General features: G+C 36.5%; 2 protein-coding genes across 3 annotated transcripts in view; one reads left to right on the forward strand and one right to left on the reverse strand.

Annotated features, from left to right (window-relative positions):
• The window catches only part of neu3.1 (sialidase 3 (membrane sialidase), tandem duplicate 1), a 150523-nt gene that overhangs the window by 117348 nt on the left and 15093 nt on the right, over window positions 1–18082 (forward strand). The window lies entirely within an intron of this gene.
• chrdl2 (chordin-like 2) lies at window positions 8605–18078 on the reverse strand. 2 transcript variants are annotated; one of them, NM_001130959.2, is made up of 11 exons: window positions 17906–18063; window positions 17269–17375; window positions 16964–17057; window positions 16735–16880; window positions 15631–15724; window positions 15388–15452; window positions 13567–13735; window positions 13273–13461; window positions 10399–10575; window positions 10028–10120; window positions 8605–9426 (listed from the first exon to the last, which is right to left on the reverse strand). In NM_001130959.2, exons 1-11 carry the CDS (start codon window positions 18000–18002, stop codon window positions 9293–9295), a joined length of 1365 nt encoding a protein of 454 aa, NP_001124431.1. In that variant the 5' UTR covers window positions 18003–18063; the 3' UTR covers window positions 8605–9292. The 2 variants fall into 2 exon arrangements, 1 of the variants encoding a protein (NP_001124431.1); XR_012396568.1 differs by having other exon boundaries at window positions 8606–9426; window positions 13273–13448; window positions 17906–18078.

Consider the following 18082-nt stretch of genomic DNA (forward strand, 5'->3'; position numbering starts at 1 on the left):
TGTGCAATTTTAACACTCCCTGGCCACTTTATTAGGTACACCTTACTACTAGAAGGTTGGACACCCTTTTGCCTTCATAACAGCCTTAATCCTTTGCATAGATTCAACAAGATACTGCAAATATTCCTCAGAGAGTCTGGTCCATATTGACATGATAGCATCATGCAGTTGCTTCAGAATTGTCGGCTGCACATCCATGATGCGATCTCCCATTCCACCACATCCCAAAGGTGCTCTATTGGATAGAGAACTGTTGACTGTGGAGGCCATTTGAGTAGAGTGAACACATTGTCATGTTCATGAAACCAGTCTGAGATGATCCACACTTTATGAATAAGTGTGTTATCCTACTGGAAGTAGCTATCAGTACACTGTGGTCATAAAGGAATGGACATGGTCAGCAACAATACTCAGATAGGCTGTGGCGTTGACATGATGCTCAATTGGTACAAATGGGCCCAAAGTGCCAAGAAAATATCCCCCACATCATTACACCACCACCACCAGCCTGAAACATTGATACAAGGGAGGATAAATCCATGCATTCACATTGTTGTTGCAAAATTCTGACCCTACCATCCCTATGTCGCACCAGAAATCAAGACTCATCAGACCAGGTAACGTTATTACTCTCCTTAATACACCTTAAACAGTAGGGATCAGCAAAGGCAGGTCCATGACTGGATTGTTCATGACAGGCTGTTCAGCGCTTGCTTAGCATGATTCAGATCACTGGCTGAAATGATCAGGGGTAACTCAAGTAGGCAGAGAGAGAAAGAAAAAGCAAGTTCAAAAAACAGTGCAGGTTTTTTTGCAGGTTGGATGGCACATTAATTCACAGGTTAAACGAACACCTTAATCATCTATGAAAGCTAACCAATCTATCAGAGTTAATTACCACAACCCAGTTTTGCTCCCTTTGAATCTTGCTCTTTCAGTTGCTTAGAGACTGTGAATCTGCAGGCGTCAAGCAGAGCAGCAGTTCAGAGGCAGAAACGTTATGTATTCTCAGTGGTGGACAGTTATGTAATATTTTTATATACATATTTCAGTATATGTACTTTTTAACATTTCAGCACAAAACATGACATTCTATTTTTTGACTCCACTACAATTAATAAAAGCATAGTATTCCGTGTTGTTGTTCCTTTGTATATTCATTCTAACTGAAGCAATCACCACCAACTCTGATACATGATTTACAGTGCTCAGCATACATGCTAAGTACACCCCTCACAAATCTTTTAAATTCATATTTTTAATAGTCAGTACTGAAGCCAAATCTGGAGCTTATCTAACAAAATAACTTACGAAAACGGGCCAAAAACTAGTACACCCAAATTTATGTTATAGAAAAATGTTAAATACAAATTGAAAAAGAGGAAAAATCAAGAAAAGAAAAAAAATTAAACATTTAGTTGAAATTTTGCAGGTTGTAATTTATTACATATATTTTTGTAATATTTTGCATGAATTTATTTGTATTATCTTTTAATTTCTAAATATGTTTGGTGACTAAAATATTTTAATTAAAATATCTGTTTATTAAATCTGTTTTGTTTAAATGCACCAAAATACATTGGAAATGGATAAAATATTTATTTTTAAAATAGGGTGTACTCAATTATGCTGAGCACTGTAAGTGTCACTGTAAGTGTAATTATTTTGGTAAAATAAAATATAACACTATGATTGGAATGAATGTTCCATTCAGCATGACTGAGCCATCATACTTATTATGACCTGTATTATGATCTGTATTTGGGGTCTTCACTGTGATTCTTTAATTCTTTGGCCAAAAATTGTTTGTTCTAAACAAAATCATTTATTAGGTTGTTATACTGAATGACATCTAAAAATCAGGGTAAAAAAATACTTTTAACATATTGATGATGGCAACATGGTGGCTTAGTGGGTAGCACTGTCACCTCACAGCAAGAAGGTTGCTGGTTTGAGTCCTGGCTGAACAGGTGACATTTCTGTGTGGCCCTGCTCTGGTTCCCCCACAGTCAAAAGACATAGGCTAGGTGAAATGAACTCACCTAAATTGGCCAAGCTGTATGAGTGGTGTGCGAATATAAGAGTATATGGGTTTCCCAGTACTGGGTTACAGCTCAAAGGGCATCTGCTGCATAAAACATATTCTTCCGCTGTGGCGACCCCTGACCTCTTTATCCATAGGCTATCATTATTATTTAATTGCTTAATAATATTTATCAGAGTTGTGTCAGTATATTAATCAATGCAAGCATGGGCCAAAATACCTTAAAGGGTTAAATTGCCTTTTTTGTTATTTTGTAATGAGTTTTTTAGTGAGTTATATTAATAATTAGCTTTTTTACTTGGCAGCAATCACAACATATTTTGTGGCACACTTTAATTAGACATATATTTCATTATGGTATCTGTATTTTTACTCAATTAAACTGTAAGGATGGTGATTACCTACATCGATTCGAACTGTAGTTTTGCCGAATGATTAAAAAGGATTATCAGGATGATGGTGAAAAACTGTACATTTATCTTTTAAAAACATCCTTCTGCAATCTTATACCAAAAAGGGAAATAAGGGCAGTTATATTAGCTAAAATTGTAAGAGAGCATTGCTATTCCAAGATAGCATACAAATGTGGGCCACTGGTGGTATTCCTTCGGCCAAGACAAAATGAATGTGAGCCTAAAGAGGCCCATCTGTACAATGGCAAAGGGTCAAAATTCATATATGGGTCATTTAAGGCAAATATTTGGCACTTATGGCAAAATGTAATCTGAATGTGAGCTTAATGTTCCCCATGTGAAAAATGATATATTTTGCCCAAATGACAGTGGACAAATGTTGGCAAAACAGTAGCATGGTCAATTAAGTGTAAACTGGGTAATCTGCACTTACACGTGTGAGTAAAGTGGCTTACACGTGTAAATACAAATGTGGCCCAGGTATAGTTAAGACATATGTGGGCCACTTTTGGCAAATACTTAGCACAGTAAGCTCTGGCTATCGCGGCTGTGAGCCTAATGTGGCCCAAAGAAGATATGGTAAATGTGACCCAGTTATCCTTAAACATATGTGGGCCACTTTTGGTGAATATTCGGCACAGTAAGCTATGGCTAATGTAAATTTGAGCCTACAGTGGCTCAGAGAAGATATGACAAATGGGACCAAGCTATCCTAAAACAAATGTGGGCCTCTTTTGGCAAATATTTGGCACAGTTAGCTCTAGCTAATGTGGCTGTGAGCCTATAGCGGCCCAGAGAAGATATGGCAAATGTGGCCCAGTTATCGTAAAACACGTTGACCACCATCATGGAGAAAAGTGTTTGCTGTAGTTGGGCTCATAGCCCTGAACCTTTTAATATAAAATTTCCTTTAGGTTGCTGTAACTTTTAAGAACTTTGCTTGAAAAGTTTGTTGATTACAGCAAACACAATTAAGTGAGGCACAACCTGTGATAAATTAATACAATTCACTGATGTTTACCAATGTTTAATCCATTATAAGAATTAATGTGCAAGTGTCTGGTGTGGGCCGGATCTGGACCAGAATAAAAGCAAACTGTGGCCCAGAATAGGGTCAGCTCTGGTTCATCTGGTTCAATTCTGGCTGATACATGATATTGCTATGGATTAATTGTGGCCCAGATCTGGCAAACAGGAGCGGACTGCCCAAGTGCCATGAATTTTGCTAGCTGGGTTATGTGATTTTAAAGCCCCCAAAGTCCACACACATATTAACCAAGCCCTGGTCTTGTATCTGCCTTTGGAATCTGTATGGACCTGCCACATGTTTTGCAATATAATCAAATGCATATGATAATTTGCACTTTTACAATACTCAGTCCACCACTGCATAATGGTTTGTTTTATCATCTTACTTCATCCAGGATGCTGGACGACCCATAATTAAAAGAGTGGAATGTAAAAAATGAAAGCGTTACAAATCTTTCAAATAGCTGCCGGGCATCACAGTAATAAAACGTACAGTAAGTCCATTTACACTTTCACAATGGGAAGCAAAGCTGAGCAGGAAAACTCACACAGAGATCTGACCCATTCACCTGATTTATACCCAGTGACTGCCCCCAGCTGTTCACATTGCCAGAGCCAAGACTAAGCATGCATAGCTGAATGCCATTTATTGGGAATTCAAAACCTCTGGCCAAAAGTCAAGGTGCCAACAGAGCCATGGTTAAAATCAAATTCACAAGTGCTGATCTCCAGGAGCAGAGACTATTACAGACTTCATCAAATCACCACAGCATCCAAACGTTCTCCATATTACAAAGGGCTTTCTTTGTAAAAACGACGATCAGGATCAAGCGGGATGTCCGACCATCCCCTTAAACTAACATACACAAAGAGAGAAAATGAAATAGGAGCGCTCGGTAAAATCCCCTTTGTCTCCCTCCAAAGCTGTTCAAAGAGAACAAATTGCCAGAAACTGTTAGATCCAACAGCCAGCGGAAATAATTCACAGCTTCATTGTGTGACTATTAAGGTCTGCAACTGAGGGGCTTCTGTTTCAAAATATTTTGTCAGGCCTTCAGTGAGAGATGAGCAGCACCGTCTGGCACTTTGTGTGCGGCCAGTACAATGACTCATTGTGACCGAAGAGGAAAGTGGGCTTTTGGGATCTAGAGAGAAGGGGATATTAGTCACAACTCCCTGAACTGCCCCAATCTGGGCTTGGTGGCCCATCTCGGTTCATTGTGATTAACACGACTTGACGAACAAACGATGTGAGGAGTCTGGCATGATGACGTGCCGCAACAGGTGTTTACTCATTTATGGCACAATGGATTGTTAGTTTCAGTTCAAAGTAAACCTCCCATTATGTCTGCTGCTCATTATGACAAGATTCTCACTGGTATCAGTGATCATGTGAACTAATGACCCGCTGAGGAGTATGGATGTTTGTTACCTAGCTCTAGCAAGAATTTGACTATTGCAGACAAATGAGGTCATCATATGGAAGGACATTTCTGACACAGAATTAAAAGAAAATGAATAAATCATATTCATATATAGTTTGTTTAAATTTGGACTTTTTTCTCTTTCGCAATTGTGAAATGTAAACCATATATAAAAAAAATTTAATTAACTTTAGAAGGGAGTAAAGTTAAATGTACTGCAATTTTGAGGGGAAAAATGCAGTAAGAAATTCTGAGGGCTCTATTTTAACAATCTAGGTTCAGAGTCTAAAGCGCATGGCGAAAAAGCATCAAGCTTTTTCTTGTAAAGTGTCAAAAAGTAAACTTGATTAGAGTTGCAGGCCATTAAACTGTATTACATTAAATTTGCCATGGGTAATTTTCTAATTTATTTGTGAATTATTTAAAAAAACTGGAAAATGTTTCTTTAAAACATTAAATGATGTAGTATAATTAATTTTTAATAATGAACTTGTTATGGTAAAAACATAAACAATGCCATTTATAACACAGTGGAGTTCAATGCTGAATACACTAGTCAAGCTGCTCCTGTTAGAGATGCGCGGTTGGCGGTTATAGCCGCGGACTCCGCGGATAAACCGCGGATCGGGCGGATGACGTTACGAAAAAATAATATTTTAATTAAATTCGGGCGGGTGGCGGGCGGTTGTACTGTTTTTATATACATAGCTGGCGCACCAACGAAAAAGCCTAGGACTGACTTCACAGAATGGGAGGAGGAATTGGATACACTAATTCTGGATGAAGTGTACAGAAGTATTCCTCTACAAACTTCCGTATAGACGGATATTCAGAGCAAAATCTACTTTCTTTTTGGGAGAAATAAGGCAGGCATTCCCACGACTACAGCACCTTTCCAAGAGAATTCTATGCATTTCAGCAACAAGTGCTGCGAGCGAGCGCTCCTTCAGTGCAGCAGGGCGCATTATAGTGGCTATGCAGGCGCTCCCGTCTGAATCCTGACACAGATGCTATTTTATTCCTGCATTGTGCCAAGAAAAAAATCGAACTAGACCTAAGGCATATTAAACCAATTAGCCTATGTTATTTAGGCTACACATATGTTCAATATAAACTTTTGAGTTCGGTCAGCTGATAATTTTACGTTCACATTGGTTTAGCCTATTCTATTCTAGACATGTTGGCCTCGCTTTTACGTTCCGAGGCTAAGGTTATTTTGCCAGAATTTCTTTGTCGCAACTTTAATGGCGTAGTATTTCGTTATGCTTCAAGTTTGAGGGGAATGGGGATAATCCTAAATCTATGGGTTATTGGGGCACTTGTCATACATGCACTTTAGCCTGGTCAGACTATGTTCGCTCAAAGAGGGATGGCATATCTGTTTTTCTAATTTAATTTCTAATTGTGGGGGTGACTGAGCCTAGAAGGTTTAGGCACGATATGACGTTTTTATTAAAAAATTTTCAACTGTTTGCCAAAGCATGCGACTATAGCCTATGCCTACATTAAGATATTTATGTTAATATTTTTTTTTACTGCCTGTTGTTTCTTTTGGCATATAAAATAGGTATTGTCTGATAGAGATATCAATAAAGGTTTATCTGTGTCGCAGAACTGTGTTGTTTCCGATTTCTACAAGCTCAATAACATCCACAGCAAAAAATAAATAAATAAAAAATAGTCAAAAAACTGTGCCCATTAATTAGATGTGCAAGGCAAGCAGGTACGTTTTTGGGGTTGCTATGGACAACTACAAATGTAAACATTATTAGGCTATAATGTAAATGACTTATTATTCTATCTATTTACTAAAAAATAAAGTGAAATAGGCATTTATTAGTAGGCTAAATAGCAGCATGTTGAAATGATGTGTCAATGCGTTTTCTATTAGGCTACAATAAAAAAAAAAGTTGTATAGTACAGTGCGTTTAATTTAGGCTATTTATTTATTTTTGTCCCTGTGCGCCGATTGGAGACAGAGTTCACTGCTGATATTCTGAGAGCTCGGGTGCTTCTCATTTCTTATTTGTGCATCCTCGTTACCTTTCCTTGCTTTCTTTCCTCGTGTTTCCACCCCACCGGGATAACGTTACGAGGGAAGGACGCAAGGAAAAGACTGAAGGACCGAGGAATCGAATCAAGTGAAAAGACACGTCCTCCTATCTTTAGCGTAACTTCAAAGCATCGTCAATTAATGACTTGCACGTTTGGATTAACTGCATGTCTACATTAAAGTCATTCTCTATTATATAATGATTAATAAAGAAACATTCATTTAATAAAAAAAAGGAATAAGCCATTCAAATAAAGAGCTCAGTCAGCAGATGGCGGGCGGGTGCGGTTTTAAAAATTGGTCAAAAATGTTAGTGCGGATGGATGGCGGACGGATGATGAATTTCGTCATGCGGTTGCGGATGAAATAATAGCCCATCCGCGCATCTCTAGCTCCTGTCTTTGCCTTTGCTCGGCGATGTCTTGTGCATTGTGTATCTGTGAAGTCACATTATTTACATTTTAATAGTCTGATTCATTCAGTCATACATTCATTTTATTTTCGGCTTAGTCCCTTTATTAATCAGGGGTCGCAACAGCAGAATGGAACCCCCAACTTATCCAACATGTTTTACTCAGTGCATGCCCTTCCAACCGCAACTCAACACTGGGAAACACTCATACACTCTTGCATTCACACACATACACTACAGCCAATTTTGCTTACTCAATTCAGCTATAGCCCATGTCTTTGGACTGTGGGGGAAACTGATGTAAACAAAGAGAAAACATGCAAAATCCACACAGAAATGCCAACTGACCGAGCCAGGGCTTGAATCAGCGACTTTCTTGCTGTAAGGCGATCGAGCTACACACTGCACAACTGTGACGCCCCAAGTCTGATTCATTTATAACATTTCAATGAATCATTTAATTTTAGTTGGCTTTTTTGTAGCTCCTCAATCAAACAAAGTAACAAAAAGGTACATTAAATTCAAAATGATGATCTCTGTGAAAGGCATTTCTTTTTAGATGGGATGGCGGGCCAAACAAAAGCTTACCATGGACCAACTTTGGTCCGCAGTCCCAATCTTGGGCACCTCTGATATACACTAAGAGTTCAGAGATGAACATTTGTGAGATATAAACAGAAGTTGAATAGAAAATAAATAAGAAATACAAGATTCTAACTTGCAATTACTTAATCCCAAAGTCCAGATGAGAAAAAGTCAGAACTGCAATATATAAATTCAAACTGAGAATTGAAACATAAAAAGTTGTGATGATTTTTATAATCACTTGATAAAATTATCATAGTTATACCTTTTTATTGTGTTAATTATGAAATGTACACTAGAAAAAAGCCAGAATTACAACATTTAAATTCACAATTCTTAGAGAAAAAAGTCAGAATTGCAAGATATAAACCTCTAATATAAATAATCTGGGATATATTGTTCCCAGTTTATAATTTCCTTTATTTTAATTCCACAGTGGGAAAAATGTTAGATGTTATGTTAAATGTTAAACTCAAAACTCAGAAGCTCAGAACAAAAATTTTTTTTTTAATTCTGGGAGAAAATTCCAAAAAAAAAAAAAAAAAGTAAAAAAAGGTCAGAAACTGGCTTCCTTCCATAATAACTTAAGTGACATAAATATAAGACCAAAAACGATAAAAGTCTATTAAAGAAAATATAGCATGCCCTTTAGTCTGGACATCAGCCCAATATATTTTTCATCATTTTAAGTGCATACAAGTTACACATAACCAGATCCATATACACGCAACATAACATTGCAATGTGAAGCATTTTCTGCATAGAGAATACTCTATTGATGACCAGGTGGAATTGGCTGCTTTGACTTTACAATAAATAGTGTATTTGTTTTCAGTTTATCAATCTTACATATATGAATAGCATTTAACTAAGCACAGTGGAGAATAAGTGGCCTACATCAACTTTATAAAAGCATTCCGGGCCAATAAGCTTCTACTGTAAATCATCCTTTGATGTACACAGCGGATACGTGCTACAATTACATACAACATTTGCTTTAATGATGATTGCTTTTAAATCCTTTCATGGTTGGCCCAAATAGCATATATTTTCTCACTTTCTTTCTCAAACATGCATTTTTTAGCAGTGCAAGAGAAATAACTGACCTCAAGGCTCTCAGAAAAAAAATACAAAGGCCTCAGAAAGAATTCTAGGATGTCAAACTCATAAAGAGTTGTGCTAAACTGACTCATAGTAATAAAGGAGATCTTTAGACTACCTGCTGCCAGCATCTGGTTTTGTACTACATGCACATTGTGAGAGTGCGAGTGTTCTTCTAGTAATAAAATGGGTGTCAGACTGGGATGGCACAGTGTTTAAGCGGAGAGGAGACTAAGATGTGCAAAGACTGTCCAGCTGTTCAGGGTTTAAGTACTTCACCACTTCCTTGATCCCGTCTTCACAGCTCCTAATCTTACTCAAGTCCTTCTGCTTGTCCTCATCTTCTTTGAACTTTCTCCAAGTGTCTGAAGTGCAAAAAGAGAAAGGAAAGGACAAGTCAGATGCAGAGGCCTGTTTTATAGCAAAGCAACATGTGCATTCAAACTAAAACTTGCATCTGAATTGCTACTTCCAGTATTTTAGTAATAGTCCTGTAATACGGCTGACAAAATCCATATGAATCACTTTAGCGTGTGTTGTGAAACAGTCTGTCTGGCATTTCAGCCTTTAAGTTAAAGCCCAGCCAAAACTCACAGAATGCACGATGGCTTGATATTAAAAGTGACTTGCTGAAATAGTTAGACAGAATATTTGCAAAAAGGAAATCAAAAACCTTTCTTTAATTTACATGTTATACATGTTCAATTTCCTTTAGTCTGCTCTACCTACTCTTATTTCCTGGCAGCTGAAAACACTCTCAAATATTTAGTACCATCCCTGGTAGAGTCTCGGTTTTCAGAGGCGTTTAAAACTTATTGGGGGTTGACTTAAGCAGAGGAGTATTTTTACAATGTTTGTTCACTAAATAAATAAATAATCTAAAGTTTCCATCACAGATCTGAATATATACTAGAACTTTCTAGCCTAAATTAATTTAGTCAAAAAAAAAAAAAACATTCACCATACCTTCATCTAAAGTGGTCAGTAGTATGTATTGTTCTGGATTTTCTATAAGGTCTTTCTTCTTAACGTCACCTGTCTCCATTAAATGCAAAACGCCTGTAAAGATAAGACGGTTTTATACTATAAAATTTTACTAAAACAAAAACAACAACTCCATACAGTTAAAATACATTTGCTTTTTTGCAGCTGAAAGTTGGCAAAGTTTTAAAAATTGCATATCTAGGTCAGTCAATTTGGAAGTTATCTAGTAAAGTAAGAGAATCCTTCTCTCTATTTTCACACTCCAGCAACAACTGGTTGTTCCAGGACTGACAGATGTGTTTAATATTACAAACGTACAAGTTACAGATTTACATCCAATTTATTCTGTTCACCTTCAACAGTTTTCCAGACTTGTACTTCTACTTCTGTGGCTCCTTGTCTCTCGATGGCAATCATTCGTACTTTATCTTCAGTCTGTGTACCCGATGAGGGTTCAAATTTATACACCAGTAAACTGTTGTTGTCCTGAGCAAGGTAGCACTCCGACTTGTTGCTCTCTGGTTTGAGCTCTGGAAATGAATATGAAATAATCAGTGACTTTGTCTGCAGTTTGTTTCTTTTTTATGTAATGCCCATTCATCTGAATACATGCTAATGTTTTAATGTATTATTATCTTATATTTATAGACTGCAACTGTCAGGATTCAGAAGTTAAAAGTTATCTATCAATCAATTGTATCTGCTTGTTAAGTGGAATTGTATTGAAACTGCAATTGTTAATGCCATACTGCTTTAAGGTCCAAGCCACTACTCATTTGAATTGTGAAAATACTTGTTTATGACCACTTTTTAGTCATATCACAGATTTTTTAAATATAAAATCATGATGTACACAACAGTCTCTGGACTTGTTGCAAATACAGACATCAATATTTAACACAATTTAAAAAAAAAGGAATCCCTTTTTGGTATATATATATATATATATATATATATATATATATATATATATATATATATATATATATATATATATATATATATATATATATATATATATATATATATATATATATATATATATATATATATATATATATATATATATATATATATATATGGCGAGGTAGTGGCGAAGTAGGTAGTGCTGTCGCCTCACAGCAAGAAGGTCGCTGGTTCGAACCTCGGCTCAGTTGGAGTTTCTGTGTGGAGTTTGCATGTTCTCCCTGCCTTCGTTTGGGTTTCCTCCGGGTGGTCCGGTTTCCCCCACAGTCCAATAACATGCGGTACAGGTGAATTGGGTAGGCTAAATTCTCCAAAGTGTGTAAATGTGTGTGTGGATGTTTCCCAGAGGTGGGTTGCGGCTGGAAGGGCATCCGCTGCGTAAAAACTTGCTGGATAAGTTGGCGGTTCATTTCGCTGTGGCGACCCCGGATTAATCAAGGGACTGAGCCAACATGAATGAAGATATATATATATATATATATATATATATATATATATATATATATATATATATATATATATATATATATATGAGCAATATCACACAAGTAGCAGTGCGTAATGGCTGCATATCAGCACTGGTGGGAGGTGTGCCAACGCTGCTACGAGTGTGATATTGTGTTTATACAACAGTTCGATGGCACAATCTTGTATATAAAAAAGAAAATCAAACACGGGTCTAAAACCCTTTTGTATTAGGAACTACTTTCTTCCACCATTCATTCACATCTGCAGCTAACATCAGAACAGAAGAAGCCGTTACTAATTCACCAACGTCACTTTAGAGCTAGTGTTTGAATGATTCTCTATAGTGTAAAGTGAAGCGATGGTTCTTGTGTGACCCCTTTAAGGTGATGACAAAACAGCTGATTTTTGCTCACATTTTAAGATAATTACTATATGATAACCGAAAACTGGTAGAAGATAGAAGAGTGATCATACAGTGGCTATGGCCTAAAAACTTGTCAACGAAATCGTGCTTTCTTACAATTAGCATATCTGATTTACTGGCTTTTAATAAAACCTACTTGAATAGATGTAATGTTCTGACTCTAACTCTTCACTATCCTCCAGTTTAGTCCCAGATTCATTAGGGGTTACCACAGTGGAACCACTAATAACTCCGCTATATGTTTTACGCAGTGGATGAAATTCCAGCCACATCCCAGCACTGGGAAACACCCATACACTCCAATAATATCCAGCTGCAGACCCGCAGAACCACACATGTTTCAGGCACACACAATCTAGCACACACAATCTAGGCAAACCATATTTGGTTACGACATATGTTAATGTTAAGAACGTCTTCTCGGACATCGTCATCAATATAATTGTATATTGTTAATAAATATTGTACAAAATAAACAATAGTGTGTACTATTTCACAAATATTGTGATCAAGAGGAGCAAATGGGGAGCGTTGTTTCCGATTGCCATTCAATATAATTGACTAAACAGTTTTCTATTAGTCATCATAGATGATCAGTCATTATTATCTGACAGAGTCAAAATAGCAGATACTCGTTTGCTGGCCTTGCTGAACGATCTAAATTGGACAGGTTTAATAGGCAATAATACATCTGTAATCTCAATTCCCTTAAACATGTTGGTCATCAATGAAAGACTAACCCATGATAGGACAGAAAAATATTGAGAATCTCAATGGACCATCAGTTCAACACTGCAGCTAGGATTACTTGCAAGTTCAGCGCTGAACCATGTAAAAGATCTCTGCATAAAAGTGTTTCAATGTGTGAACAACATGCGGTCCCTTCCTTGTGCCCAACCTACCAGAATTTTTTTATGCAGCACAATGCCTTAGCTGTGTCATAGCAAAACAGGTAAAGCTGAAAACATTGAAAAATAAAATGGCAGCCAAGTGTCCTGATCTTAACCTGACTGAAAATCTCTGGAAAATCCAAGGTGACAATATCATACAGCCAGTGAACTGTGGAAGAGACTGAAGAAGAGCTCAAGATCTCAGCAGAGTAATGTGCGAAACTAATGATGTCCTGTGGGAGACTTATTTAATGTCCTGTGAGGTAAGTGTAATGTCCAGCACATCTGCTAAAGTCAAAGTAAGGGCCTCTACCCCTCCTAATTTTTGACAATTTTAAAACTTAAAAAATACACACATTTTTAAAATCCCTATAGAAAAAACAAATGAAAAACATTTGTCCATCATTGCAAAAAAGTAAGCATTTATAGACTATTTGTACCATGAAAACACTCATCATAGCATAATTTGATATGCTTACCTGGACATATCTTACAGCATTTCCCCTCTATCTTTATGGGATGTTGGCACGGATACTGGTTGGGGCACGTGACTCTCTTGCATTCTTGAAAGCCGTCCCTGCATGTGCACAAAATGCACTCCAAAATCTTCCCCAGCACCGGATGCCAGACGTCACCATGAGAATAGGTCTTACCACTGTACACACAAGCTTAGACAAAGTCAGAAACCGTACATTACTTTTACAGGATGTGACTTCAATAGGTTTTGACAAGCATTTTCTGGCATTTCCATGCAGTGGTGCACTAAACTGTACCTCTCTGATGTTTGCGCTGTAGAAGGATTTTAACAGTGGTTTCGGAAGCTCCTTTGAGGTGTAATGTCTGTAGGTTGAGACCTCTGGGAGACCCCCGTAGTGTTGATGGTGTGGCCCTAACAGAGCGACCCCTGACCTGATCTGCTGCACACTGATCCACCGAATGCCTCTTGTGATTCAGGACACATAAAAGCAAATGTTGTAACTTTGGACTTGTTCATATGTTTTCCTATTATCCACCTTTTTACTACAGCCCATGATGAGTGAATTATGGGAGTAACTTCCGTTATACAGTAAAAAAGTAAGTGAAGGGTTAAACAAGGGACAGTGCATTGACATAATTCTCCCCACAATTAATCCATCCAATATTATCCATCCAATAATCATTATTATTCATTTATTTATTTTATTTTCGACTCAGTACCTTTGTTTACCTAGGGTCGCGATAGTGGAATGAATCCAACGAATCGCCAACTTATCCAGCATATGATTTACGCAGAGGATGCCTTTCCTGCTGCAACCCATCTCTGGGAAACATCCATACACACTTATTCACACTCATACACTACAGACAATTTAGCCGACCCAATTCACCTGTACTGCATGTCTTTGGACTGTGGGGGAAACCGGAGCACCCGAAGGAAACCCACGCGAACGCAGGGAGAACAAGCAAACTCCACACAGAAACGCCAACTGACCCAGCCAAGGCTCGAACCAGCGACCTTCTTGCTGTGAGGCGACAGCTTTATCTACTGTGCCACCGCATCACCCATTTATTATAATTTATTACTATGAAATGACTTAAATTTGGGGTAAAAAGAATTAAATTAAATTAAATTAAGTCTTTACTTTTCTGGATTTTTATTGACTTGTTGAATGTTAATGTACTGTAGGGAATGCAAAGAGAAAATGTCCTGGAGGAACTAAACACAATGAATTATGTATGGATTATTTGTAGCACAAATATCTTAATATTTAAAATGATCCCATGGGAAAATACTATAGTATACCTTTATAGTATTATAATAGTATACTAATATAGTAATGCTGATTACACGATAACAATACACCCATACACACTCGCATTGACCTCTTGTGATTCAGGACACATAAAAGCAAATGTTGCAACTCTGAACTTGTTCAAATATCATCCTATTATCCACCTTTTTACTACACAACATGATGCGTGAATTATGGGAGTAACTTCCATTATACGGTTATATTATACAGTACAGTTTGTACATTTTAGTTAAAATGTTAGTTACATTAAAGTATTCATTCATATATTAAAGTATTCATTCATTCAAAGTATTCATTCATGAACGACTATTCCTGCATATGTTTTACACAGACGATGCCCTTCCAGCCACAACCCAGTATTGGGAAAAACCCATACACTCTCATTCACACACACACTCATACACTATGGACAATTTAGTTTATTCAATTCACCTATAGCGCATGTCTTTGGACTGTGGGGGAAACTGGAGACCCTGGAGGAAACCAGAAATGCCTACTGGTCCAGCCGGGACTCAAACCAGCGACCTTCTTGCTGTGAGGCAACAGTGCTAACCACTGAGGCACCATGCCACCCCAACACTATAGTTTTTACTATTAATTGCTATGGTATTTTAACACAGTACATTTTCATATGGGACGTGTTTCTGTACTTTTGAATGGAAGTTGAACCAAACTGAAAGTGCAACCCATAATTTAAAACACAGAAGTCACATGCAGAAAAGGTTGAGAGAGTAGCATGAATGAATAATAGTATAGAAAGACTTATAAAAAGAATATATAAAAAGAAAATAATGTACATACAGCTCCTCTGTTTAGTTGTTGTCCTCCATCTTCAAATAATGCTGAATTGATATCAATTGCACTTTCTGTTCAAAACAGACAATGTTAGTTCACTGCCACAATATAAGCCAAGGTGCAACTAAAAAGTAATACAGCTTACCCTATGTTACAAATAGTTTTATTTATACTCTATTGAAATAAGCTACAAGTCTATAAAAAAATGAAGAATATTAAGAGAAGTAAACACAAATTTACTGTAGTCACCTTTGCACACTAGGCAGCAAGTATCCGGGACTGGCACTGGTGAGGAGCATGTGATAGGTTGACAGGATTTCAATGCACAGAAAATATTTCCATTCTTAAATGAAAAAAAAAAAATGAAAAAAAGTATATAGACAAAGAATGAGAAATTGTAGACATGATTAAAATCTGACAAACATAATGCTATCAATTAACTACCGAAGGATCTCAAAAGATCCCTTTCATTGAACAGTAATTTACACTGTCAGAAATAAAGGTACGCGAGCTGTCACTGGGGTGGTACCTTTTCAAAAGGTACAAATTTGTACCTAAATGGTCTATATTAATACCTCAAGGGTACATATTAGTACCTAAAAAGTACAAAAGTGTTCCTCTGAAAATTTGTAGGTACTAATGTGTACTTTTGAGGTACCAATTTGGACCCTTCAAGTACAAATGTGTACTCTTTAAAGAGGTGTCACCCCAGTGACAGCTCTTTTACCTTTATTTCTGAGACTGTACTCTTTTATTATTAAAGATGAATTATTTTTTCACTAGAAATAATGTTTTCCACAACAGATGTTTAAAATTCCTAATGTATAATATACCAATATTTCTTTTACATTTTATTATTTTTGTGTTTTCATGTAACCAAAGATACCAATACAAAAACTTTAATATTGTTGGGAATATTGGACAAAACAAGGAAAAGTTTAGTTATTTTGTCAAACACTGATACTAAATCAGGTTAAAAAAGCATATGAAACTACAGATTTTTTTTTAAAATGATGCATGAACTGATATATTGTGAATAAAATTATGATCATGAAACATTATTACACAGATTGCTTGACTGATTTAAATTATATGCATTATATTTGCATTAAATCTTTATTGCAGACTCTTTTATTCAAAACAACTTGCTCTACAATTCTCGACCTTGACTATTCAATATGCTCTAAAGTCTGTGCTAAACAAATACTTCATATTTACACCTGATCTCACAAGACTATCTTATGCTATTATAAAAACTTGAAAGGATGTTTTGAACCATTTGAAATGATCTACCATGTGTTAAGGTACAGTAAGAGATGTACCCTGAATGCCAAAAAACAAAAACAGACTTACAGAGCAAGTACACATGACACACTGGTTCGACTGACGGGTTGGGAATAGCTCATGGTTTGCAAAAGTTTCCCCCGTTTGGTAAATGCTTCCATTATACCTACAGGTTTTAATGGGTGCCCGCAAACCTGCAGGAGTTCTGTGCTCATCTGATGATAGGAATATACATAATATTCATTAGAGAGGGTGACTTACATCAAAAATCCACTAGAATCATGCACATCAATTTTACCTGCACACCGAGGGCAACACTGCTGTGAGTTTGTGACTGGATTTTCACATCGCAGAGAAGGGCATTTGATGCTGTTGCATTTCACAAGTCCAGGCTATACATATATCCACATAAAAATAAACAGAAACATTTAAGTGTTAAACAAACTATGGGAATCTGACACAAGCATGTACCTGCATGCACGTTTAAAGGTTTACTTGTACACACCGTTTCAGAAAATCAAATGGTCATCTGAATCATTTAACTAAAATAACTATGGCATAGTATAACCCAAAAAAATTTAAATGTAAAATGTGGATACATACTTCTGTGCAAGTACAGCGCATGCAGAACATGAATCCAAAGGGTTCCAAATAGGGATGCCAACTATCTCCTGGCCTGTACGTCTTCTCTTTAAATGTGCAAAAAACATCTAACACAGCATGCAACACAAACAATAATACAAATTATTAAGTTTTTTTTATGCTAATAACTAAAATATAAAAGTTAAAAACAAATAAATAAACAAAATTACCATTAAAGCAAAAAAAAAAAAAAAAAAAACATACGAACAAAAGCAAACTTGGCAATAAAAGGGAGACACTTGATGACACTGATAAAATGTAATTTATTTTACATAATTTTAAAGGGGAACTATTATTGTACATAAAGTCTATCCTACAAAGGAATAATTAAAAACATTAGTATCCCTACAGTGATAAAAGCTACTAAATTTTTTGTTGACTTATTACAAAAAATGTCGTTGTTTACATATGTAAATGAAGTTGTCCTAGGTGTCCTAGGACAATTTGCATGAAATGTCATAAAAAACAATAAAAACGCTGTAAAAATATTTTGTATTATATACCACACATTTTCAATACATTCGTATCGTTGTCAAAATGATGCATCGAGATGTGATGCCCATTTACCAATATAATATTGTTTGATGGAGTCACTTACTTTTTCCAGGTCGTAATGCCTCAGTTTCACCCTGAACAAAGCACCGCATTGTGACCAAAATGAAAAAATGTTTCAAGCAGGTCATTCTTTTCTTCATATTCCAGAAAAAAAAACTGGAGACGCAGGATTTGTCTTCTCAAACTTCTCCGCACTTTTTAACCACGACGGTCTGTGGGA

Source organism: Danio rerio, chromosome 21, assembly GCF_049306965.1.
Source record: "Danio rerio strain Tuebingen ecotype United States chromosome 21, GRCz12tu, whole genome shotgun sequence".
Classification (NCBI taxonomy): Eukaryota; Metazoa; Chordata; class Actinopteri; order Cypriniformes; family Danionidae; genus Danio; species Danio rerio.